General features: G+C 37.0%; 1 protein-coding gene and 1 pseudogene across 1 annotated transcript; both read right to left on the bottom strand.

The window, feature by feature from the left end:
* Positions 1-765: 765 nt before the first annotated feature.
* Positions 766-6,361, bottom strand: VIP (vasoactive intestinal peptide). The gene is made up of 4 exons (XM_089922166.1): positions 6,084-6,361; positions 3,881-4,003; positions 2,838-2,942; positions 766-2,039 (listed from the first exon to the last, which is right to left on the bottom strand). Exons 1-4 carry the CDS (start codon positions 6,320-6,322, stop codon positions 1,904-1,906), a joined length of 603 nt encoding a protein of 200 aa, XP_089778292.1. The 5' UTR covers positions 6,323-6,361; the 3' UTR covers positions 766-1,903.
* Positions 6,362-15,783: 9,422 nt separating this feature from the next.
* LOC111168400 (mitotic checkpoint protein BUB3 pseudogene) lies at positions 15,784-22,203 on the bottom strand (annotated as a pseudogene).
* Between the last annotated feature and the right edge of the window lie 2,800 nt (positions 22,204-25,003).

Here is a 25,003-nt window from a genome sequence, read left to right as displayed (position 1 = left end):
GAGAAGCTATATGTAACTCGCTTTCTTTTTTGAGCATTTGAGGAATTTGTTTCTCTGAAATGTCTGTGCATGGTGAGGAATAAGCACATATAGCACCCCTGACCATGTATCTTACAGGTTATCTCTCATGTGACAGTAGCAGAGTTGAGCAGGTGTTACAGAAACCATAGGATCCACAAAACCAAAAGTATTTATTTGGAGTCCTTTAGAGAAATTTTTGACAACCTGATATAGTGATGCTATAAAATTTCTTTAAAGGCTTACCAAGCATTATAAAAATATTTTATGAGCTAATGTAAACAGTAATGTAACTCAGGAAAGAAATATGCCTTGTATCCATGTTCACATAAAAACAATTTTGATAACAATCTTATCACTTAACAAAGGATAAAATCTATTCGTGTTTTCTCTACTCAAAAAATGTTTTACAGCGAATATTATTAGAGTCGTTGTACCTACACTCACTTCATAGGTAAAATAAGCTAAATTTGACTTTCGCTGCATGAGGTTTACTATGTTTTAAGAAACACAGTGAGACCCAGACTGTCTTGGTATTTTCACAATAATGAGCCACGCTGTAATTTCATGGTATTTCCTTATACTTAAATTAAACGAGACGCTAACAGTCAATCACGGGACTAGACCTTAAATTAATAGAAGCAGCATGGCTTGACTATCAAAGAGAAAGCCAGTTTTTCTCATTAGTGTGAGTCAGTCTCCTTTTTTCATATCTCATCAGAAGGATAGGAATGAGTCTGTGGAAGCTAGGAGATACCAAACTGTTTACTCATTGTGAGATTTCTCTCTCATGCTATCAGAAAACTGCATGAATCGTTTCAAGCTGTTTACTAAGCTGGGGTCCACTTCAGATAGAAGCGTCCTTCTTAGATGAGGTCTCACTGAGAGAACTCTTAAGATGTTTTTCACCAAGTGACTCTTACCTACTTAAATAGTTAGATGATTGCTACTAGAATATAATAACGCACAGTGATACTCACCACTGGGAAGCTGTCAGCAGCTTTGCTCCAAAGAACTTTTCATCATTTTTCTATCACTTCGAGAAAGTTAGGAGATTCTCCCTCACTGCTGCAGACCAGAAAGAGAGAATCATGCATGTTAAGGCTCTTGGATGAGAAAGCTTCTAAAGGAGAGGTGATGTGTGACCCAGGTTGTTCTAGGTTCTCTGTAAAGTGCACTAAGAGCTAAACAATTCTCCTTCAGGTGAGTCATTACCTATGAATGGTTCTTCAATCTTCAAGTGTCTAAAAGTTTTCTTACAGAATTATAATCTGGTGGGCAAAAAGAGTCATCTTGCCTGATTTCACCCGAACAGAATTGTCCTTCATACTCACCATCTAAACAAAAATAATTGGAATAAAAAGAGAGAGTACCACATGTCCTATATATTGTGCTCCGATATTTACACACCACGGAGAGACATAGGTTTTACTGAATCTGAGAAGACAAAATAATTCATGGTTTAATTCGGTAAAATGCAGATATTACATATGCAGGTAAAGGGAATTCCATGTGGTACCAAATTGCTAGTTGACTGCCCTTTACATGTTTTAAAAATCAGCACTTTTGATAAAACCTGTTCCCAGACTCAGACTAGATGTCTCTACAGTCATCCTTTCTAACCCTGGAAGCACGGTAGAAACAACTGGAGAACTCTTAAAAAATACCAGGGTCTAGAGCCGCATCCCTAGAACCACTAGTTTCCTGGCACTTGGTCTTGGGTTAGGCTCAGACATCAGTATTTTTTAAATTCTCCAGAGTAGTCTAATGTTAGCCAAGGTTGAGAACTACTGCTTCAGAGCTAGAGAGAGAGAGACATCTCCATATGCAGCTTCTATTTTGAAAGTCGTTTACAATTTCTCATTTTAGCAAGCTCTCTGTTTCTTTACCTCCGCTTTCCATTTAGAATTGAGTTCAAGTATTTCTTTACAGCCATTTGTTTTCGAAGGCGGGTATAGTTGTCAGTGAAGACTGCATCTGAGTGGCGTTTGATTGGTCCCTGGTCTTCTGAGATGCTATTGCTAAGAAATGAGAGAATAAGGAGACCAAATAATTTTAACAAGAAATGATAAAGGTACCAAAGGTCTGAATTTCTTGGAGTCAGACAAAAATGAATTCCAACACCCAACTCATTTTCTATCACAAAAAGACTGAAAGAAAAATGCATCTAAGCCTAAGGATAGGGGAGCAAGGAATAATCCAACATACTTTGGCCTTTACTGGGAGTGCCTTTAGACACATTCTGTCCTAACTGAGCAAATAATTTATCAAAAAAAAAAATGGGGACTACTTGAAGTTGTGTTCTGCCATTGGAAGGAAAAGTTCTTTAAAAAATAAATACTTCTTTATGAAGCTATGCCACTCTGAGTAGTATCTTCTACATATTCAGTTATTGGCCATTTAAAGACAGAATCTTCCAATGTTTGCTTTGAGCAGGAAGTAAAACACAAACACTAAGGTTAACCTTAAAATTTGCTTCAGTTTGTACTATGTCTTATTTATTTTTTACTGTGTCTAGTTCAGTTTGTTTGCAGATTTATAAATGATTATTATTTAAGAAAAGCAAGTGTGTCTGGAGCCAATGAGTATGATATTACTAGGAAAACTTCTCTTCTTAATCCATGGGCCTGGTACATTTTATTGAAGAATATAAATTATTTGATAACTAAATTAAACATTATCAAGAGTTATCCATTTCAAATAAAGAAACCACAAAACAAAACAAAAAACAAATAAAGAAAATTAGTTGTTTACAGTGAAAATATAATTGTCAAATTTAATAACCATAACATGTTTTTAAAAAATAATAAACTCTCTACCTAATTCGTTTTCCAATAAGGGACTCAAGGTACTTTTTGGCAGAAAGTTGACTTAAGAGTCTACTATAGTCACTGGTGAAAACTCCATCAGCATGTCTGACATTTCTGAAACAAGGAAGAAAGAATAGTCATTATTTTGTAAATAGTTTGCTAAAATATCATTTTGGCTCATTAGATACAAAAGAAACATCAACTTATTTGAGAGCTTCTCATGTAAACTTAAATCCAAAAGGAGGTTTTCTAACAACCCAATAAACAATATAATCTATTGACTTATTCTAATGACTTTTATCTATATTTCCAGCCTTACAATTTGAAAAATTAAAGAAATTAGCTTTTTTAGAAGCATATCTCAATATTAAAATAATATTCTCTGGTAGAACCTATAAAACTAATTCTCTCCTAAGAAATACTGGTGGGAAAATATATTTAGTTTCTATTTATTTATGGTGCTTTATTTCTTCTATTCTGAATAAAGCTATATGCAAAGGGAAATTCTCCTGATTTTAGCAACAAATCCTCTTATGGCTTTTGCTATTTCTTCTGCCAAAATATTTGGAAACAAAATCTCTTAAGATAGAAGGGATCACAGAGCATATCAACCAAATTTTCCATCCAAATGAGAAATAGTTTTTGCTTTGTCTTTTGTATAGAGTTACCCTGTCTACACTGGAATGCTGCTCTGGACAAATGGTTCTGTGAAATGCATAGCTTTTATTATTAGACACCTTTTCTTTACATAGAGGTGAAACTCTTGAATGCTATAAATGCTATAGTTTTACAAGAATTGGCACACCTTCTGATGTTAAAAATTTATGCAACAGAATATAAGTGGATGAGTTGCTCAGCCTGGCCTGTTACAACCTCTCTACATGAAAATCATGTACAGCAGCAAGAACTTCAATAAATCAGGCTGAATGAAGCCGTGACACATGGAAACTTGTAGCGCTATGCTGTGAGAGTAGCTTCATGGTGACACAAAAACAAAATGTTTAGATTTCAAAAAAGCATTTTCTAAAATAAAACAATAAAAATGAACTCACCTGGTTACATCATAATAAGGTGTGTCATTTTCAGCTAATGCATTTTGTAAAACGTCAGTGTCTGCTTTTAATGAAATTTGATCAGGTTCATTTGCTCCTTCAAAAGGTATTCTGTCACCCACCCTGTTAGGAAAAAATACTGTAAAGTCTAATACATTCCTTTCTCAGAAGCTAGTGCTTATGGTTTTACAAACATTTGAAATGAGTTATTCAAAATCTTAGGATATATCACCCATTCACAATATACGGATAGCATAATTGATTTAATGGCTTCTATGGTTTACGAGAGTATAAATAGTGGAATTCCTGTTTACCCCAAAAAATACATGCCATACAACTTTTACAGGCTTTATGTACCAGAAGAGCTACTTAGTTCAGTCTTTCAGAGCATGAAGCAAAGTACACTTCCTTGGCAATAGCTTCACTTTGCAAAGTTCACAGGTAGAAAGATTTTATGCAAAGTAGAAACTTTGGAAAATTTTTTATATTCAATATGAAAATTGGGAGCAATTCATGTATTTGTTGATGGTCTCTACATCTCTCAAGAGCTGAGTACTAACTATTTTTCCTTCTCTAAGTCCCTAAACTTTGTTTCAAAGATTCACCTTGGTGTGATGTATTTCTATGTATTGACCAAGTCCGAAGACTTTCTCCATCTCTGAATAGTTACTCAAATTCAATGAATTTTGTCGAGCTTTTTTGTTTCAATTCTTACATAGTAACACAATTTTAATAAGGGATATACAATGCTTTACTGGGAGACTAAGCATAGACATGCCTAAACATGGAATATGATTATACTTGTGAACGCATGCACATTTTGAACACCAGCACACTGTTAAAATTATGTGTGTGCACATTTTCACTGTTGGGGTAAACTTCTAAGAAGTGTGTCGCCTGCCGGGCACTTGTGTATTTTTTGGTGAGGCAGTAGCTGGTAGACAGTAACAAGCAGCCCTCTTTGAGTATGAAGCCTAGCAATCAATGCAAACTTCGGCATTCTTGAGATTATTCATCTCTTGTGATATAACCATTCAGATAGACTCATTCTATTTAATTATCAAAGCAATGTATGATCTGGCTTTAAACAGACTTCACAGAGAACCACTAACAGCTAAGAGATTATTTACTCTATCGAGCATAAGCCTACGTTGAACAAAGAATTAGGAATAAGAAAATAAGCAAAGAAGTGATTATTTGTCCTTAGATATAGTAGTCCCTGTAAACTGGAAGGAAACTAATGTAGTTTCCATTTACTGTCTCCTTCCTTAGCATAAATTTATTTCAGATAAAGCTTTAAAGGTGAGTTATTATACTGTATGAACTTGAAATATGAAACACAACATAGAGAGCAGTAAAACTAAGGAATTACGATAAAAAACCAAGTCCCTTAAAATTCATTCATTGGGGAAGGATGTCTCAGTAGATCAATTACCCCACAATTCTTAATATTGACAAATTGATTCTGCCTAATGTGTCCAACATGATTTTATGCATATTCCACTAATCAACTACTCATCTTATGATTATTTGCCGACTGATCTTAAAAATGAACTAAACCCAATTTTGAATTAGTTGATGAACTAATAGAAAGTATAATTATGCTGCAAATTTTCACTTTAATAAAAGTATGAAGGAGCAAATCCAGATTTCTTTACTTCCTGGGATCAGTTCATTTTTCCAAATCAGTCCTCTTAATCACCAATTGCTTATTCTTGATGATAATGGGAAGGGAACATATAAAGTACATAATCCCATAAAAGATTGTCATTCTCTATGAACATGAAATAAAATTACATTATGATTAAAAAAATGAACTAAAATGAGGTAGGCAACTAGACACCTATTTTTCCAACAGAAACTGAACTGAACTGAGATGACAATGGAGAATAGCTCATTACTCATCTAAAACTGGTTTCGAATGAAAGGAAAGTCAAACCCTCCTTCTGCCTTGCTTGGAAATGTGATCCACGCTACCCATAAAACTAGTCATTGACACTGTCTCTCTGGCCCTGAGAGTGAATTCCAAGACTCAGAATAATCATGTGGACCTGAAGTTGAAAAAAACTTGCTTAACATGTCAACCAACAGATTTACATAACTAACCTAATGTTTTAAATTGAGCTGTCCAAAATAACATATAGGAAATTCCCATTTCCATGGAGAAGGAATGTTCAACGGTCTGAATTGAAAGAGAACCTACCTTAGAGCAGAAGGTGCTCCAAAAAGAGGCCATGCCAGGGTCTGCGAGAAAAGCACGCTGAAAAATATCAGGACCAGGAGTAGCTGGGGTTTGCTTCTCGCTTCCATCTCTCTGCACCTCAAAGGGGAGAGAAGCACATCGGCTTGTCCAACCACAGATGTTCCAGTAAGGTCATTCTGAGTGTCTAGCAGTAATGTCTTAAGGCTCTTGCAGAGTTTAGAAAAAGTAATTTTCATCATACAGAAAGAGTTAAACTGCAATATGATTACTTTTTAAATCAAAAAGGTTTTTGTGTGTGTGAATGGTGTTTGAATAAAAATTAGGATCTTTTTCAACTGCTGTCTCTCACTAGGCACAAGCATATATTGAATGCAATACTCTTACAGTACTGGAAGTAACTATAGGGACAATTTCCTTATAACAGAGTTGCAACATCCATGTCTAGTATTTTTTCTAACTAAGGAAACAACTTCAAGAAGCTAAAGTTTCTTCTTTTACTCTAAGTTTTTAGTATCTGATTAATGTAAAACTGGAGTGTCATCTATTTAATAATGTATGTATATACATATCCTTATAAAATTATTTTGTATATACATTTTTTCCTCTTAATTGTAGATGTTACAATTAACACGGAGCTTAATCTCCATAAAGAGTTTGGCTTTGAACAAACTAACTCAATTAGTAGTGAAAATTAATACAAAAAAAATCATTGAACCACATATTACCACTGAAATAATTTTTGCCATAAAAGGAAAAATATATTAAATACAAAGCCTGTATATTTTTACATCTAATACACTTACACATTTCATTTCTAAATAGCTTCTAAATAGAAATTTAGGAGTTTGATGTCTGTTTCTTGTGCTGTCTGTAAAACTCACAGCATTTAAATTTAAAGAGGAAAATAAATGCTTTTTAAGTTCACATAACTAACATATGAAATAGAAAGAACAGCACTAAAAAACAGGTTGAAACTTCCAAAACAAATGTATCCACTGAACCTTCAGTCAAAAATTTATATACAAGCCAAAAATAAAAAAAAAACAAACCAAAACCCTACTTTAACACATTATTTTTAAAGGGGCATTGAGTAAAAGAAAAAGCAAGGTAAAGCATTTTCAAACTAAAGAATTCAGAAAACCCATTCATATGTGGGAAGTTGAGGCATTTCTATACTTACCAGGTGACTTACAAACCTGTATTTTTGTTGTTGTAAAGGAGGAACACTGTAAAATTCTTTTTCAAGAGAAAGAAAAACTCAATATATCCTGAGAAAAGTTCCAGAGGCAGGGGGAGAAAAAAAAGAAGAAAGGTAAAGTTTTCACTTACCTTGTTCAGAAGTTTTCCTAGGGAGCTTTCTGTTCCAAGGAGAATATTAGAGCTGTCTCAGGTGCTGAAGCCCCTTGAGGCCGACAAAGTCTCCACCAGGTGCTCTTGCCCTTAGAGCTGAACCAGAACTTGGTACTGGCTGAGGGTTGGCTACTATTGCCAGCAACTGCTTTTCACTCTACCCTGACCAGCATTTCAAAGCCCATCATTTTATAGGGCTTAGGCGCAGGGCTGAGCAATCACAAAGCTCTCTGAAAGACGTCACAGTAATATTCTCATGGGATGAGTAGGACTTGAAGTTCTTATTAAATTGTCATTATGCCTGATTTATATAAATTTATAGTGGGTAACTTCAAGATGTAAGCTATAAAGAGGAAATTTACTTTTCTTTAAACAAAAAAAAGGTACCAAGCTTAATGTGAAATATTTTAATCTCTAATGAGTAGCAATGAAATAAAAGACAGATTAGTGTCATGGCCAAGGTCACTGGAATTCCTTCAGAAAATAAGAATTTTATGTGCAGGAACAGATGCAGAAAGCAACAAATACTTAGGCTCATATGCTTACAAACATAATTCTCCTTTATTATAAGGCATCAATTGTCCTAAAGCCTTTTTATTTTTATACTATTCATGTAGATCCTGACTTAATCTTTCTTGAGATCTATCCTAATTTTAAAAGCATCCAGAAATAAGTTTCCTTATTCTTTCTATTACTACTTTTTCTTTATATTGAAACAAGTCCCTGGATAAATTTTCAAAAAGCCTCTAAGATACTGTAATATACACACTGTTGCTTAGAATAGTAGCAGTACTGCTGTTTCACATTAGCATAAAAATGTCATAATTCCTAATGTATTTTCACATACATGACCTCAAATTATCCAAAAAAAAAAAGTTATCGTACTGGATAGTCCCAAAGGTTCATTTTTTTCTTTCTTTTTGAACATTACATTTATCAGTTTTTTAAAGTCTTGCACTGTGTGGAATTATATATATCCCTGAACACACACCACAAGCATACCAGCTTTTAATATTTCCAGCACAGTCACTTGACAGGTGATTACAAAGAACTAGTTGGCAAGCATTTACGGAGTACTTTGATAAACACTTAATTTCTATTTGTGGGTTTTTAATTCAAAGTAGCCTAGCATCAGAGTTTAAGGTAAAAATGCAGCTACCTGAACAATTTCATGGACAACAAAGTAAAATGTTACTCTCCCTTTTGTTTAAAAAAAAATGGCCAGGGTGTGTATTCTTTTATATTTTTCTTTGTAAGTCCCTCAAGGGGTAACAGCTCTAAAGCCCCCTTTCTTTCTTCTGCTTTAAGATTTCAGTATCTATTTCCTTCATTCAAAGTCAGACTGATCCAGTAAAAGAATATCCTGCTTTGCTTAATCATATTTTCTAATCCAGTTACAAGAAAAATTCAGTGAATTAAATTTCAAAACGTCTGGAAATTTGTTTCCCAGCTGACAGCTCTGACTTAAGCCAGAGTTCCTGTGGCTTAATTCCAGGAAATCTTTTTTTACCTGATAATTACAAACTAGAGGTTGAAATCATTCTCATATGGAATTTTTTTTATCCTTAGCTCTTCATCACCTAATTCCCAGTGAAGCAATTTTATCTGAGAACAGCAACAGCAAAATAGGTTGATTGAGAGTCACAGGGAACCCACCGCTGAAGGTAAGCAGAAAAATCTAAAAGAGAAAAAGACGTGAAGTTGATTATTATTTGGTCTAAGCAAGTACTTAGCATTCATACAGAGTGACTACAGTAGGTTTTCCAATGGTGAAGGCAGTTTCTCCCATTATAATAATAAAACACAAAAATAAAGAGAAATAAGTAAAACTTATTACCTCTGAATAAAAATAAACTAAATCAAAGAACTGTGTTTTTTCCTATGAATTTAAATTAGAAATCAAAACTGAATTTCAAAATGGGATCATAGCACCATCTTCAGGTTGAAAAGCCTTAATTCAGAAATTTTTTTAAAAATGTGTTTCTTCTGTTTTCTTTCAAGGAAATGGAAGTAAACCAGAGGCTCTTTATCCAGATAAATTATGGAATCTTCCAGAGAAAGAAATATATTAAAAACTACTATAGCTGAGTTTATTCTGAATACTTTGTTACTATAAAACTCAGTAAATACAAAAATACAAATGTGAATTTACTGTTTAAATCTGCTTTTTCCCCTACTTTGGCATATCTTTCCATAATGTTCCCACATCTCTAGCAGAACTTATTTCCTACCTTAAGGCTTCTCATTAAAATGATATTTATAAAAAGAAGAACCAGTTGTTCATACAACTAGAACAGATCTCCAAGACCCTTCTTTTACAAGTAAGTAAACTGATGTCCAGAGAGTTTAAGTAATTTTCAGGTGGTAGTTACAAATAAGGGATGAAACCTAGGTCTTCTGATCTTGATTAAGTTTTCTTTCCATTAAGGACTGGTGGTTTTCTGTAACTGTTGTTATCACCATTACTGATGATAAAAGGTCAGATAAGGAAAAAAAAAAACCCTCATAAAAACATCGGCATCTCCTTTTTTCACCAACTGGACCAAAGGCAGAGAAAGAAAACTGGCATTCTAAACTAAAACATACTGAATGTAGGAAAATCAGATGGAAGGGGTTTTCAGGCTCAGAAAATAGGCAGAAAGCCAGAGTCACCCTTTTTTCCTTAGTGAAAAGAGCTAATAGAAGGTCCTTATTAAAGATGATAAGCTAAAGCTGTGCTCTTCTGCGTCTTGATGTGACAGCTTTGCCTGCCTAACTCAGCCAAACTCACACTCAGCCCTGAGACCTGTCCACTGTTTGCCAGGGTCATCCTGAGGGTCTACATGAGAGTTTTGCAAACCACTGGCTGTGAGCCGCATCTGGCTCAACTCTCTGGGTTTTGTCACTCAAGCTAGGAAGGATGTTTACATTTTTAAAAGGCTGAAAAATGTTAATAGAAGGAAAATACTTTGTTTGAAAGTTATATGAAATGTAAAATTTCAGGGCTCATAAATGAAGTTTTATTGGACCATGAAAATGCTTACCACATATGTATTGTCTATGGCTGCTTTTGTGCTACAATGGCCAAGCTGAGTAGTTGTGACAGAGACCGTAGAGCCTGCAAAACCTAAAATGTTTACTACTTGGTCCTTCACAGAAAAGAAGGGCCACAGAAAAGCTGTAGACATCTGGTCTAGAGCTTCCCATTTGGGAAGATATTTAAGAAGTCATGTTTACCTTAATATTCTTAAGTCTTTAGTTTTCAATAACTTGTATTAGGAAATATATATGTGTGTATATATATTTATGTGTATATATATATATCCACATATACTTTTAGTATATACTATGTATAATATCCATGTATGTATATACATATGTGTAATGTACATAATGTATACATATATCTAAAGCACCCCTTCATTGTAGCATTCTTCATAATAGCCAAGATATGGAAACAACCTAAGTGTCCATAGATGGATGAATGAATAAAGAAGATGTAGTATATACATACACAGTGGAATACTATTCAGCCATACAAAAGAATGAAATCCTTTTTTGAAATGAAATTCATTTATGACAACATGGATGAAACTTGAAGATACCATGCTAACTGAAATAAGTCAGATGGAGAAAGACAAACACTGTATGATTTCACTCATATGTGGAATTTAAAAAAAAATGAAACTAATAAACAAAATAACACAAAAACAGACTCATAGATCCAAAGATCAGGTTAGTAGTTGCCAGAGGGTAAGGGGGTTGGGAGGGTAGGTGAAACGGGTGAAGGGGGTCAGCTGTATGGTAATAGATGGTAACTAGACCTGTGCTGGTGATCACTTTGTAGTGTACCCAGTAGTTGAATTATAATGCTGTACACCTGTAACATATCATAAAATAAATAAATGTATTAAAGATTTAAGAACAAATTTCATCTACTTCACAATGTCATGATCATACATATGCCCCTCCCTCTACTATACACACATTCCATGTAATCAGCCTTTAACTCAGTGACCCCCACCTCGACTTAGAGATCAGAATATACGAGTCCACAAAGAGTGGAGGTGTTACCAGCGGAGGAAACGGGAAGCAATGATGTCTAACCCCTGGCCCTTGACTTTAAGAACTCTGAAGTCTATATGTTAGAATGAAAGATTTGGCAAGAGTATTTACTGAGTGAGTTCACACAGTGTCTGCACCACAATACCTATTCTCCCCAGACCAGGAAAGAGCCTCTGAGATGGGGAAGAGAAGAAATGATTAGAGATGGAGAGGCAACCTTCTGTCCCTTGTCGGTAGTAGTAAGTTTATGGTAGGAGTGAAAGGATGCATGACAGAACCCTGCCTTATTAAGCTTGGGGACTAAGTAGTAGAGGCTAACTTGGCTTCTTTTCTCATCTTATTGCCACAGCAAACAATGGAGAAACACTCCGCAATGGTAGAGGAAGCAGATAGACCTGTATGACAGAGAAAAGTCTGCCACTTCCCGCTTGGGAAGACCCTAAGTGCCTTCCAGGTGGTAAAAAGTTGAAAGGGCCTACCAATCTTTAACCAAGGGCCAGACCATACCCAGAGACCAGAGGGGACTGCACATCTCAGTGGACAACAGCAAGGCACAGAGCATCCCCCAAGGACCCAGAGGAGGCCTCCTGGAATTTCACGTTGTTACGTACACATGCTCACAAACTTAGATGCTACTGTGAGGAAAAAGAGGGAGAGAGCAAATTCTGAACTGACAGAATGTTAAATCTTAAAATTACTGTGTTTACCCAGAAATGACTAAGAATACATTTTCTGTGAACTGGAGGAAAATAGAAGTTGAGTTAGAGAAAACATTTTAGAGCTGAAGGTTTTGCACATGATGCTATGTGGCCTGTGAATATTTGTAGTTGCTATTACTCTAAGAATGATCTTGAGTTTGTATGATCATGCTTTGGCTAGGAGAAGACTGCACAGGGCCCTTTATCCTACTTAGTATCAACATTAACTTTAAAAAGACTATGATTGCCTTGGCTAGGACTTCCAAAACTATGTTGAATAATAGTGGCAAAAGTGGACATCTTTGTCTTGTTCCTGAACTTAGAGGAAATGCTTTCAGTTTTTCACCATTGAGAATGATGTTTGCTCTGGGTTTGTCGTATATGGCCTTTATTATGTTGAGGTAGGTTCCCTCTACGCCCACTTTCTGGAGCGTTTTTATCATAAATGGGTGTTGAATTTTGTCAAAAGATTTTTCTGCATCTATTGAGATGATCATATGGTTTTTATTCTTCAATTTGTTAATATGGTGTATCACATTGATTGAAGATGTGATACGTATATACAATGAAATAAAAAGCAATGAATAAAAAGGCCATAAAAAGGAATGAAATCGGGTCATATGTAGAGACGTGGATGGACCTAGAGACTGTCAAACAGAGTGAAGTAAGCCAGAAAGAGAAAAGCAAATATTGTATATTAACACGTATATGTGGAATCTAGAAAAATGGTACAGATGGGGGTGGGATGAATTGGGAGATTGGGATTGACATATATACACCACTAGGTATAAAATAGATAACTAATGAGGACCTGCTGTATAGCACGGGGACATCTACTCGGTGCTCTGTGGTGACTTAAATAGGAAGGAAATCCAAAAAGGAGGGGATATGTGTGTACATATGGCTGGTTCACTTCACTGTGCAGCAGGAGCTAGCACAACATTGTAAAGCAGCTGTACCCCAATACAAATAAATAAATAAAATAAAAAATAGAAAGACTATGAGACAGAAGCCTGGCAATGTTGAGACCCATCCTGGAGTAATGAGCCCTTCCCTCGGGTCTTCCTCCAACCCCTTGTCCTTCAGTCGTTCTTGCTGGTCCCCAGCTTTGACATCTGGTTCCCTTTCTAGGCTTCCCCAGCCCACTTCTTGGCCTTCGTGTTCTCAGTCTGTTTCTTTCATTTTGCCTCAGTCCTATATGGCCCCCTGGGAAGCCTGAGTTTTGACTGCTCTCAGGACAGGTCTGATCCCACAGTTTACAAACCCAGGTACCCGCCTCTGCTGAATACTCTCCAGGTGCTGCTTCGGTTCTGCTCTCCGCTCCTCTCCACTCTGCTTTTTGTGCCCTTGAAGGTGGACCTCCAGATTCATCCATGGCCTGTGGTCCTCCGGTCTCTGGTTGGGTTTAGCCAAAGTGAGGCTCTGGTAGGAAACTAAAGGGACCAAAGATTAGAAGAAAAAATGTTCTGAATTTTTTTTTTTTTTTTTGCGGTACGCGGGCCTCTCACTGTTGTGGCCTCTCCCGTTGCGGAGCACAGGCTCCGGACGCGCAGGCTCAGCGGACATGGCTCACGGGCCCAGCCACTCCGCGGCATGTGGGATCTTCCCGGACCGGGGCACGAACCCGCGTCCCCTGCATCGGCAGGGGGACTCTCAACCACTGAGCCACCAGGGAAGCCCCATACAAATGCTCTTGACAGAGGAGTTAGTTGTTTCCAGGTGAAAATAATAGGGATAGATACTCCTTTCATACTAACTTGTTCTTTAATAATTGAATAGCATTTTGAGTGCAATAGATGCATGGCTCCTAGACCAGACACAAACAGTGGAAAGGCATATTCTTTTATAAGCAAATAGCATGACTGTATTATTGCACATGGAGGGACTAGCTTAATGGCCAAAGAGTACACTCTGGACATATACTGCCTTGGTTTGAACCCCACTGCACCAGTTACATACAGTGTAAAACCTTAAGCAAGTTATTCAATCTCTCTGGGATAGATATAGATATAGATATAGATATAGATGATATAGATATAGATATATAGATATATAAATACATAGACATATTTTGTATAGTTTATATATTAAGAATATATATACACATGTATGTATATATATACATATGTATGTATAAATTAAGATTTCATATAGTATATATTTTATATATTAAGAAAAATATATTAAGGCTATATATGTAAATATAATATACTTATATATATAGTCAATATATATTTTCTTAATATATAAAATATATATGAAATCTTAATTTGTACTCACACACACAAGATGCATAATAAATTTTTATACTTATGATCTAGCCAAGACCTCAAGAAACTTCTGGCCTGACTCGTTACTGCCAGAAAGAAAATTTTTAATTTATTTACAGCTAAAACACCATTCGGCAAGGTATCTCATTCAGTTACAGAGGGATCCATTTTGCAAAGCAATTTATGTTAGTGCATTGTTCCAGGAAATTGCGTCACTCAAAGCCAGACTGTCTATGGGTGATTTGTTTAACTTTTATTTTGTAAAATGTTTAAGATAAGCTTCTGATTAGACCAGCTTTAAAAATATTCGTGTTAAACTTATCAATGCAGTACATGAATTTTTTTTCATTTCATTTGGAGTATACACAAAATTATTTTTTATAACAACCTTCATCTTTCCTGAAAATACACGCTGGCCTTGCCTCCGAGCATATATGAAGCAGGTTACTCTACCAGTCAGTCCTAAATCAGTGCCTCAGCTTTCATCGGTGTCCAGCCCGCTCTGGCAAGCTGACTCATGGGATATATGTTTTCCTTTTTTAGAGGACATGCAGAATTTTTTCATTCTGAGAAGCAGGCAGAGAGCACAATCTCAAAGCTCCTTATCATATATATTTTTGAAAAGCTCATCAAGAAAAAGATATCCCTAATGGATGTGTAGCCTCTTTATTTCTATAAATTAGTGGTTCTCACTTTTTTCTGAAGTAAAGATCCTTCTGATAAAAGCTAAAAAACCTGTCCTCAGAAAAATGTGTTCATGCCCGCTAACATACACAACTTACAGGCTCCCTAAAACTCTTAATGTTTATCTAGCAATTCCCTTTGGGTTCTTGAAACCGCTTAAGAAGGTTTGTTCAAGATACTCCAAAAATCTCTCAAGACCTCTGAGTTGCTGCTTACCTGCATGATACCATGGTATTGGCCCCGATAGGTTTATTTTCAGTGATTATTTTTTTGTCATAATGACAACTGCCTACATTAAGACACACTCCCCAAAAACTCCTTTGCTGTAGTTATGCTAAGCATATCGTTTAGGGCTTTGTTCATTATATCACACAGATCCTATTTAGGACAAACTTCAAACCAGAAATTTTTGTGCTTCTCCTGGGTGAATAATTTGCCTTTATTTTATGAGCACTCTGAATGATATAACTGTTCATATTCCTGTTTTTAAACTTATACCTAGAAAGCTAAGAACCAAATCTGTGGCCCTTTGCTGGTAAACATTTAGGATGTAAGACTCTCTTTTTCGAGCACTAGTCTCATTACTGGCTCTACTTTACTGTTTCGTGACTTTACTGTTTACTTCTTATTTATGTTATCTCGTTTAGAAAACTTTTATAGAAATTGTATCACATTGCAAAGAAGGAGGAAAAAAGATACAATAAAGAAAAAGATGAGAAACAGTTTTTAGATGAACTGTTATATTCCTTTATATTCAATTACTTTCAAAGCAAGCAATTAATCAAATATTTGATTCTGATTTATATTTTAAAGTTTTATAAGGCTTTAGAAAATTTAGAAAAAAAACAGAAAAAGGTAATAAAAATTTTGCTAATCCACATGTTGCAAAATCTCAGTTGCCAAAACACTTTTTTCAGCTACAAAACATTTAAAAAATTATTATTGAAACTTTCAAATATATAGAAGAGTTGAGAAAAGGGTATCATGAACACTCCTTTATGTATCCATCACCTAGATTTTAAAATTTTGCCATATTTGTTTCTTTCAGTTTTCTTCTGTCGAAGTATTTTAGAGTAAATAACAAATACAGAAGAAACAAAGAATCCTCATTCTACACAAAGTCAGTATGGAAAGGCACACAGACAAGATTTTCGTAAGACAGAAAACAGAGAAATCCATACTAAATAATGTAACAACAATGGCTCTAACACATCCAGGGGGTAAGTACGATTTGTAGGAAGCAGAAAAGCTTTCCGTAGAGAAACTACTTTCAGGAGATGATTAGGTGGACTTAGGGTTTTTTTCTGCATCTGTCACTTGGCAAATGAGAAGATGCCATCTTCAGGATGTCCCATGTCGTCGTTTTATACATATATAATGATGCTATTGCAAGTGTAGTCCCATCATTACTGAAGACAAGTGGTGTGATGCTGGTGGGGTATCTACAGAACCAGCGCTGTCGCTTCTTGTTAACTGGACCCAAAATATTTACAAATCCATCAGAACCACCCATAGCAAACGTACCGTAGATGTTGTTAAAAGAAATGGCATTGACAGGATAAATCTGCTCAATATTATTTTCTTTGACACTTGAAGACATGCTTCTTCTGTATCTCAGGGCTTGGGAGCAAGTACTTAGCTGCCACTTGGCCTTCAACTGAGCTTAATACAAAACTGCTTATATGAAAATGTTCAAAGGCAGCGAGCCTGGTACGTCAAGTTGGACACCCGGCACTGCTGCACGTAACCCATGTTCTGTAATTCCCACATTAACACTTTACTGCCCACCTTGTCCACAATCAGCTGATCTCCAGACAGAGAGGGTGTTACTCACAGACAGAAGGTCACAGCATTACAAGGAGTTCTGGGATGCCGCAATTTAACTGTCTGATCCCAAGGCCCAGTAACTACCACATTCACTTCTGGACAGTATTCAACACATCTGGTAGGGGCATCACGGGTTCCAGCCAGATCTCCCTGATCAGTGTTGGAATCATGTGTTTTCAGTCGAGGGTTTGATCCCCCACTCCAGGCATGTGTCAGACCATTGAACGCACATCCAAGAGAGCGCTGGGTGCTGGTACTTGAGCTGAATGGCCGGCCCATGGTAGAGATGCACCGCCACATCTCAGGAGGAGGCCAGCAGGAACTGGGAGGTGTTGGGGCTGATTTTCACCAAGGAGACATAATCCTCAGTGGGTGGTTCAGCTTGAACTTGTTAGAACCGAACGTATCGGGCTCCACTCAGAAGTAACTTCACCATCTACTCTTCGCTTCCCTCAGATGTTACAATATCTCACCTCTGTATATTTTAGTGTGCACCCCTGAAAAGTAAACATCTATTTCTACATGATCACAGTGACATTTTCACACCTGACAAAATTTATAATGATCTCCTAATGTCACCTAATACTTAGTCTATATTCAAATTTCCCAGGTATCCTACACCCCCCCCAAAAAAAAACCTTTTATAACTGCCCAAAATTCTTAACCTTAGAATATATAAGGTAAGCATACTCTAAGTTCCTCTTCACCCCCGCTCAGCCATTTTGTTTACCTCTAAATGCCAACATGCCTGGGTATTTCTAAATGCTTAAGAAAAATAAAGTGATGGAATTGGTCATATTGTGATCCCATTCAGCAGCAAGAAATAACTCTAGACTCTTTAAGTCGCTAATAAAAATTATCTGCCAGGAAAATTTCAACTTTCAATATTACTAGAATCATTTATTATGAATTATGCAAAGGTTCTATTAATAAAAACCATTATGCACTGATTTTCAAATATAGGCACGCTATGCCAAAAATCGTACTTATTTATAATATTTATAACTTTGAAATAAAGAGAAACTTCCCAGTCAGTTCTTTTAACAATGCTAAACATCGTCACCCTTTTAACATTTGACTATGCTCTCTGCCTCCCTTTTATTTTATTTTATTTTTTTGGCCACCCTGCATGGTTTGTGGAATCTCAGTTCCCCAGTCTAGGACTGAACCCAGGCCATGGCAGTGAAAGCCTGGAATCCTAACCACTAGGCCACCAGGGAACACCCCCCCCCCCCGCTTTTGAAAAGCTAGATTCCATCCTAATAATTTACACTATTGCTTGTATATTTTCTGTTCCTATTGAACGCAGCCTTGCACTTTTATGTGCTTTAAAAACAGATATAAATTTATTTTTAAAAATTTCTTTCAGAAGCATTATCTCATAAGCATTGCCTACTTTTATAATGCATCTGTAGGTCATGGATCTGGCCTATGTTGTTGTATTTTTAAAAACAAATTTCCAGTAAATGCAGTTTTCAATTTACACTTATGAAGTCAAAATGTCAAGATGACTCAGAAACAATACGTTAAATTGCAAGTGAACTTTACAGATTTGATTTGGTAAAGATAGCACAAGATTCAATGAGACCAGACCCTGTGTCTACAATACGCCTGAGTGAGCAATCAGAGAACATTCAGGAAGATAACGTCAAAGGCCAGACCCACACCACTTATGCAAATACCTTGGGGTGGAATTAACCTAATAGAATGAAACATTTTCCTCAAAAAAAAAAAAACAATGTCAAAGCATGTGGGAAATGTTGCTAAAGTGTCTCCTCTGATGAGAATTTCAGTGTGGAAAAAACTGTGGAAAAGCTCACACTTAGAGGTAGAGCCGAGGACAAAAAGTCCCTGCACACAAGTCTCATCACCTATTTCTACCACTTATGGCTGTATTTCCCTCCAGTGAGGTGAACGGAAGTGTCTAAACATAAAGATTGGGACTTCCCTCGTGGTGCAGTGGTTAAGAATCTGCCTGCCAATGCAGGGCACATGGGTTTGAGCCCTGGTCCGGGAAGATCTCACATGCTGCAGAGCAACTAAGCCTGCGAGCCACAACTACTGAAGCCCATGTGCAGAGCCTGTGTTCCACAACAAGAGAAGCTACCGCAAGAAGAAGCCTGCGCAATGAAGAGTAGCCCCTGCAATCCGCAACTAGAGAAAGCCTGAGCAACACCACCAAAGACAAATGAATAAAATAAATAAATTTAAAAAAACAAACAAACAGAGATTGAAATTATCTCAAGCAACACCTTTGATCTTGATGTTTATCACACATGAGCATCTCTTCACTCCAAGACATTTGGGGAAGGGATTTTTTTTTTTTTTAATGTTGAGCCTTCTTTTAATTAATTAATTTATTTATTTATTTATTGGCTGTGTTGGTTCTTCGTTTCTGTGCGAGGGCTTTCTCTAGTTGTGGCAAGCGGGGGCCACTCTTCATCGCGGTGCGTGGGCCTCTCACTGTTGTGGCCTCTCTTGTTGCGGAGCACGGCTCCAGACGCACAGGCTCAGTAGTTGTGGCTCATGGGCCTAGTTGCTCCGTGGCATGTGGGATTTTCCCAGACCAGGGCTCGAACCCGTGTCCCCTGCATTAACAGGCAGATTCTCAACTACTGCTCCACCAGGGAAGCCCTGGAGAAGGGATTTGAACTATAAAATTCTACACTTGTCCAGAAGAAATAGGTTAAATGAAATTGTGGAATTAACAGGAGAGTTGGAGGCCTGAAAGGCTTGGAAAAATGGTCCAGATTCTGAAACTAAGATACAACGAAGCAGTCTTTTAGCCAACAGTAGGCATTCCACACTCTGTTTTAACTCACAAGAGATTCATGGTGGAGGAGGGCTATGCCATTAAAGTCAGCCAGCTCCTCCCAAAGGATGGTTAACTCTCACCTGTCATTTCATATCATAAGAAAAGCAGAGCCAGGGGGAATCACTACAGTATATCTCTGTCTCTAATTTTTAGAACCTATGCACCTTACGTCAGTAGATTTTTACAGCACGATTGTCTAAATTCCAAGATAAGCAGAAGCACTGCTGGAGTGATGGAATGAGGACCTCTGAAAACTTTCTTCTTCATAAAAACAATGAGGACATTGGCCAAAATTATGAACTTTTTCAGTACTCTGAAAATTAACCAAAGACTTGCAACAACCCAAGGGGAATTTATTCAAAAAAACCAAAAGTCTTGGTAAGAACAGTGAGCTACGTGGCATTTTTAACTTGCCCATTCCCAGTTCCTTCTTGCCAGTTCCATCGTAGCTTGAAAATCATCAGCCTTGCAACCACAGTACCAATGAAAACCAACAGCCTAAGAGTCACTGGAGAAGTCAAAGTAGGTTTTGTCAAAGATTAAACAGAGCTGGACAGTTAAGTGGTAAAAGCAGGTTTTATTCAGAAAAACTAATAACATAGGGGAAAAGAGACCTCAGTATAAAGAACTGGGCTCAATTCTGAATACAATAAGGAAAATTCACAATTTACAGTCAGGGAGAAAGGTGGGGGTCGGTGGATGGAAAATTACTAAGAGGAAACATCACAGTGAAGAGGGGATTCTGGCTAAATTGGCCTAATGAGATTCTTACCAAAGGCAGGCCAGGGTGACCAGACATCACTTGGGGGATGGTAGAGGAGGGGGAACCCAATTAGATACCAAGAGTGATCAGATATCGAGAATGGAGGAATATGGCTAAACTGACTTAGTAAGATTCTTGCTAAATTTGAACAATGCAGAGATGAAAATGGAAGCTCAAAAGTCAAAGTCTAGTTGAGAAGAGAGTTGAGGGGAGCCTGAGTAGAATTTCAGCAAGGAGAGAATCTTTGTCAGTTTAGAGTTCCTGAGAAAGCCCCGTGTTCACAGAATAGTCACAATTTGACCTGACTGCCAGCTAGCTCCCTGAGAACCCCATTTATAGGGCATGTCTTCATATTGCCTCATTCAGAGCTCACTCAACTCTTACCCTAACCCTAAACCTAACCACTGTCCAGCCCTTTGCTTTAATTAGGGACGGCTCTGAAGGACCATGCTATATCTCCACAGGACTGGCTGAGACCTCTATTGGAAAAGCCATTCATTTTCCTTCTGTCAAGTCCTGCTTCCCTTGCTCATTTATAGATATTCTTCCCGAGACTGCGCAGCCCCCCGTCTATATTTTTCACACAAATCACTGTTTCAGAGTCTGTTTCCAATGATCTCAATCTAAGGTGGAAGTATTGTTAATACCAGAGAGAGAAGGGGTATGTGAAACAGTAAGATCATTAAGAAGGAAAGAGGGAATGAAACTAAAAGCACTAGTGGAATATTGATTGAAAGAGGGGCGTTTTCTCCATTTTGATAAGCAGGGTGGTAAGCATAGGGACAGGTGGGAAATGGTGGCTGAGAGTTACCATAAGATTGTGTCGAATGGAAGAATAGTTTCCCTAAGAAAATTAAGTAAGCAAAAATGGACAAGTGTGCTAGACAAGCAAATGAAATGCTTGTCCACTACAAGTGGAACTCAGGAGCACAAAATAAATCTCAGAAAAGCCTGGAAACCAGAGAGCTCGGTAACTGGGGGGAAAGCAGGGAAGATTCTCTCGTTCTCTGTCTTCCCACTCCAGTAATCTTTCTCTGGTAATCTGCTTCTCTTTCTCTCCTCCTGCTTTGTTTATTCACCCTGGCTAAATTTATACTACCCACTTCACCCTTCATGTCTCCACGACTTCCGGTTCTAACTCCTGCCATTTACTTGTAACTCCTGCTTAATACCTACTTTGTTGGAGGCCACCAGGCTCTTCTACTTGAGCATTTGCAGAATGTGACAGTTGTCTGAGATCAGAGATTTTGGGTTATTTTGCGTGGAGTACAGTGAGACCTTTAAATTTGCACTCCTCCCCTCTCTGACTATAAATTCAAATCCCAGCTCATCTCATCAATCAGATAATGACTGAGCAACCTCTAAGTCAAGAGTGCATTCTTAGTCCAGTGGAGATGTAAGTGGGTTTGGGTTTGGGGAAGAGGATTGTTTTGTATGCTGTCTCTTCAGTGGAGGCTTTGGTTTAATAATCATCGGGCACCGGAGGAAGTAAGTTATAATATAAAATTTAAAACAGCTAGCTAGAATTACTCTCCCAGAGCAAATGCATGTAATCCTCAAGGAGTATTTATATTTTACATTTATATGGCCAAAGTACACTTCAGAAAAGTAACTGTCAAGGCCACGCCGGCCATTTTTATATTTTTTTTTTGCAAATTACCTGATCCATTGTGCATCTTCTATTGAGATATTTTTCTATATTAAACAGTAGAACATTTAATCCATACTAAGGTTGTTAATTGACATGTATATGGCAAAAATTACTCACAGTTCATAATTTGTCTTTTAATAGGGTTTAATAGCATCCTCTGCCCAGGCAATGTTTAATAATTTTCTTTATTCTTAAAAAATATCATTTCAGAGACTTCCACCTCCAGCCACAATAGATAAAAGGGACAAGATTTACCTTCTGACCACGAACAAACTGTAAAATTGAGCATATTAGGCAACAGGCAACACATGAGTTGGATTCCTGAAAGAATGAAAGCAAATGAGATAAGCTCTACAGTCACATCACGTTTCATTTTTGGGAAACACATTACAGAGCAGGGAGAGGGATCCAAAGCACAGCACATTGGTCTTACCAAGTTGAGGGGGGAGTTCACAGTTCAGGCGGGCTGAGGTAGCTACAAGTTGCTACACAGTTATTATACATCAGGAACAAACTAGTTGCAAAATCCTTCTGACTCTGGGGCAGATAGATATCATAAAACGTTAAAAATTGATAAAATTGATTTCACCAAAATTAAGAACTTGTGTTCTTTGAAATACACATTAACAACATAAAAGGCAAGCCAAACTTGGAAGAAAACATTTTTTAATACACATATCTGTTAAAGCACTTTTACCTAACTACATAAAGAACTCTCAGATCTTCACAAGAAGACAATTCAGTTTTTCTTAAAGGGGCACAATATCTGAGAAAGTACTTCACAAAAGAAACTATACCAATGGACAAAATAAGCAGGATAAAAGTTGCTCTGATCTTTAGTCATCAGAAAAATGCAAATTAAGACTATACTGAGGTAACATTATATACCTACTAGAATGGTTAGAACTAAACAAACAAATGAAAACAGAAAATAAGAAGTGCTGATGAGAATATGGAATACATGAAACTCATTTATTGCTAGTGAAAATTGAAAAGGGTGCAGCAGTTTTGGAAAAGAATTTAGTGGTTTCTTATCAAGTTAAACCTATACTTACTACACAATCTAGCAATGATATTCCTAGGTAGTTATCTGATAAAAATCAAAATGAAAAAAAAAGAAAACTCAAAATGTAGTTCTTGTGTTAGTTTCCTATGGCTGCTGTAAAAAATTACCACAAATAGTGTAGCTTGCTATAACAGAAGTGTATTCTCCCACAGATCAGGAGACCAAAAGTTCGAAATCTTAGCACAAGGTGTTGGCAGGCCTGCTTTTCCTTCAGGAGTTCTAGGGGAGAATCTGTTCCTTGTCTCTTCCAGGCGCTGGTGGCTGAGGACATTCCTTGGCTTGGGACAGCATTACCCCAATATTCACAGCCAGCATCTTCAAATCTCTCTCTGCTCTGTCTTCACATCACCTTCTCTTCCCTGTATGTCTAATCTTCCTCTGTCTGTCTTCTAAGGACACTTGTGATGGCATTTAGACCCCATCTGCCTAATTCAGGCTAATCTCCCCATCTCAAAATGTTTAGCTTAATCATATCTGTGTAAACCCTTTTCCCATAAAAGGTAACATTTATGGGTTCCAGGGATTAGGACCTGATTTTTTTGGAGGCTATTCCTCAGCTTACTATAGATCCCTACAAAGATTTGGACACAGATGTTCACAGAAATTTTATTCATAATAGCCAAAAACTGGGAAAGGAATGCCCCCAACAAATAAAGAAGTCATCATATATGCATTCGATGGAATATTACTTGTCTGTTAAAAAAATGAATCCTTGAAACATGCAACAACATGGATGAATTTCAAATACTTATCTTGAGGAAAAGAAGCCAGACACAAAATAGCACATATTGTGTGGTTTCATTTGTACAGAACTCCAGGATGAATAAACCTCACCTATAATGATAGGAAGTACATCCATGTTTGCTTCAACCTGGAGGTAGAAAATGAGGATTGACTGGGAAAGGAGTAGAAGAGAACATTTTGTGATGATGCAAGTGTTATGTATCTTGAATATGGTGATGGTAACATTGGTGTGTACCTATGTCAAAATGCGTTAAATTCAACACTTAAAATGCTCTGCATCTAATTGCATATGAATTAAGTCTCATAGAGTTGGTTTCAAATATAGATTTTAAATAGTAAGATTTATTCATTAAAAAAAATTAACCTTCAGAGTTAAAAAAATCTGATCTCCCACCATCCAAACTCACTTAGAAAAGTTATTTCTAAGTATATATTTTTTAAATATTTTTCTATTTTTATGGTATACCTTTATTTTATTTTAATGTTTTATGTTTCTTATTCATTTTGAACTTTTTTTTTTTTTTTTTTGCCTTACGCGGGCCTCTCACTGCTGTGGCCTCTCCCGTTGCTGAGCACAGGCTCTGGACGCACAGGCTCAGCGGCCATGGCTCACGGGCCCAGCCGCTCCGCGGCATGCGGGATCTTCCCGGACTGGGGCACAAACCCGTGTCCCCTGCATCGGCAGGCGGACTCTCAACCACTGCACCACCAGAGAAGCCCCCATTTTGAACTTATTTTAAGATAAGTGAGAGATTTTTCTCTATGGCCATCCAGTTTTCCCCAAAACATTTGTTAATCAATTTTTTCATTCATTAGAAATTCTACCCTCATCATAACTAATTTTCCATACATACTTTGTTCTATTTCTATGTTGTTTATTCTGTTCGGTTGAGTTGTACATTATTTTCTTTTGATTTTTTTGGTGAATGACTACTTAAGCTTTAAGAATATTTTGATATCTAATAGGCCAAGTCTCTTCTTATTACTCTTCTTTCTCAGAATTTTGAT

The sequence above is a fragment of the Delphinapterus leucas genome, chromosome 12 (assembly GCF_059928025.1).
Source record: "Delphinapterus leucas isolate spDelLeu-1000000601 "Yukka" chromosome 12, BTC_Dleu_Yukka2, whole genome shotgun sequence".
Taxonomy (NCBI): domain Eukaryota; kingdom Metazoa; phylum Chordata; class Mammalia; order Artiodactyla; family Monodontidae; genus Delphinapterus; species Delphinapterus leucas.
This window is presented reverse-complemented; position numbering and strand designations above follow the sequence as displayed.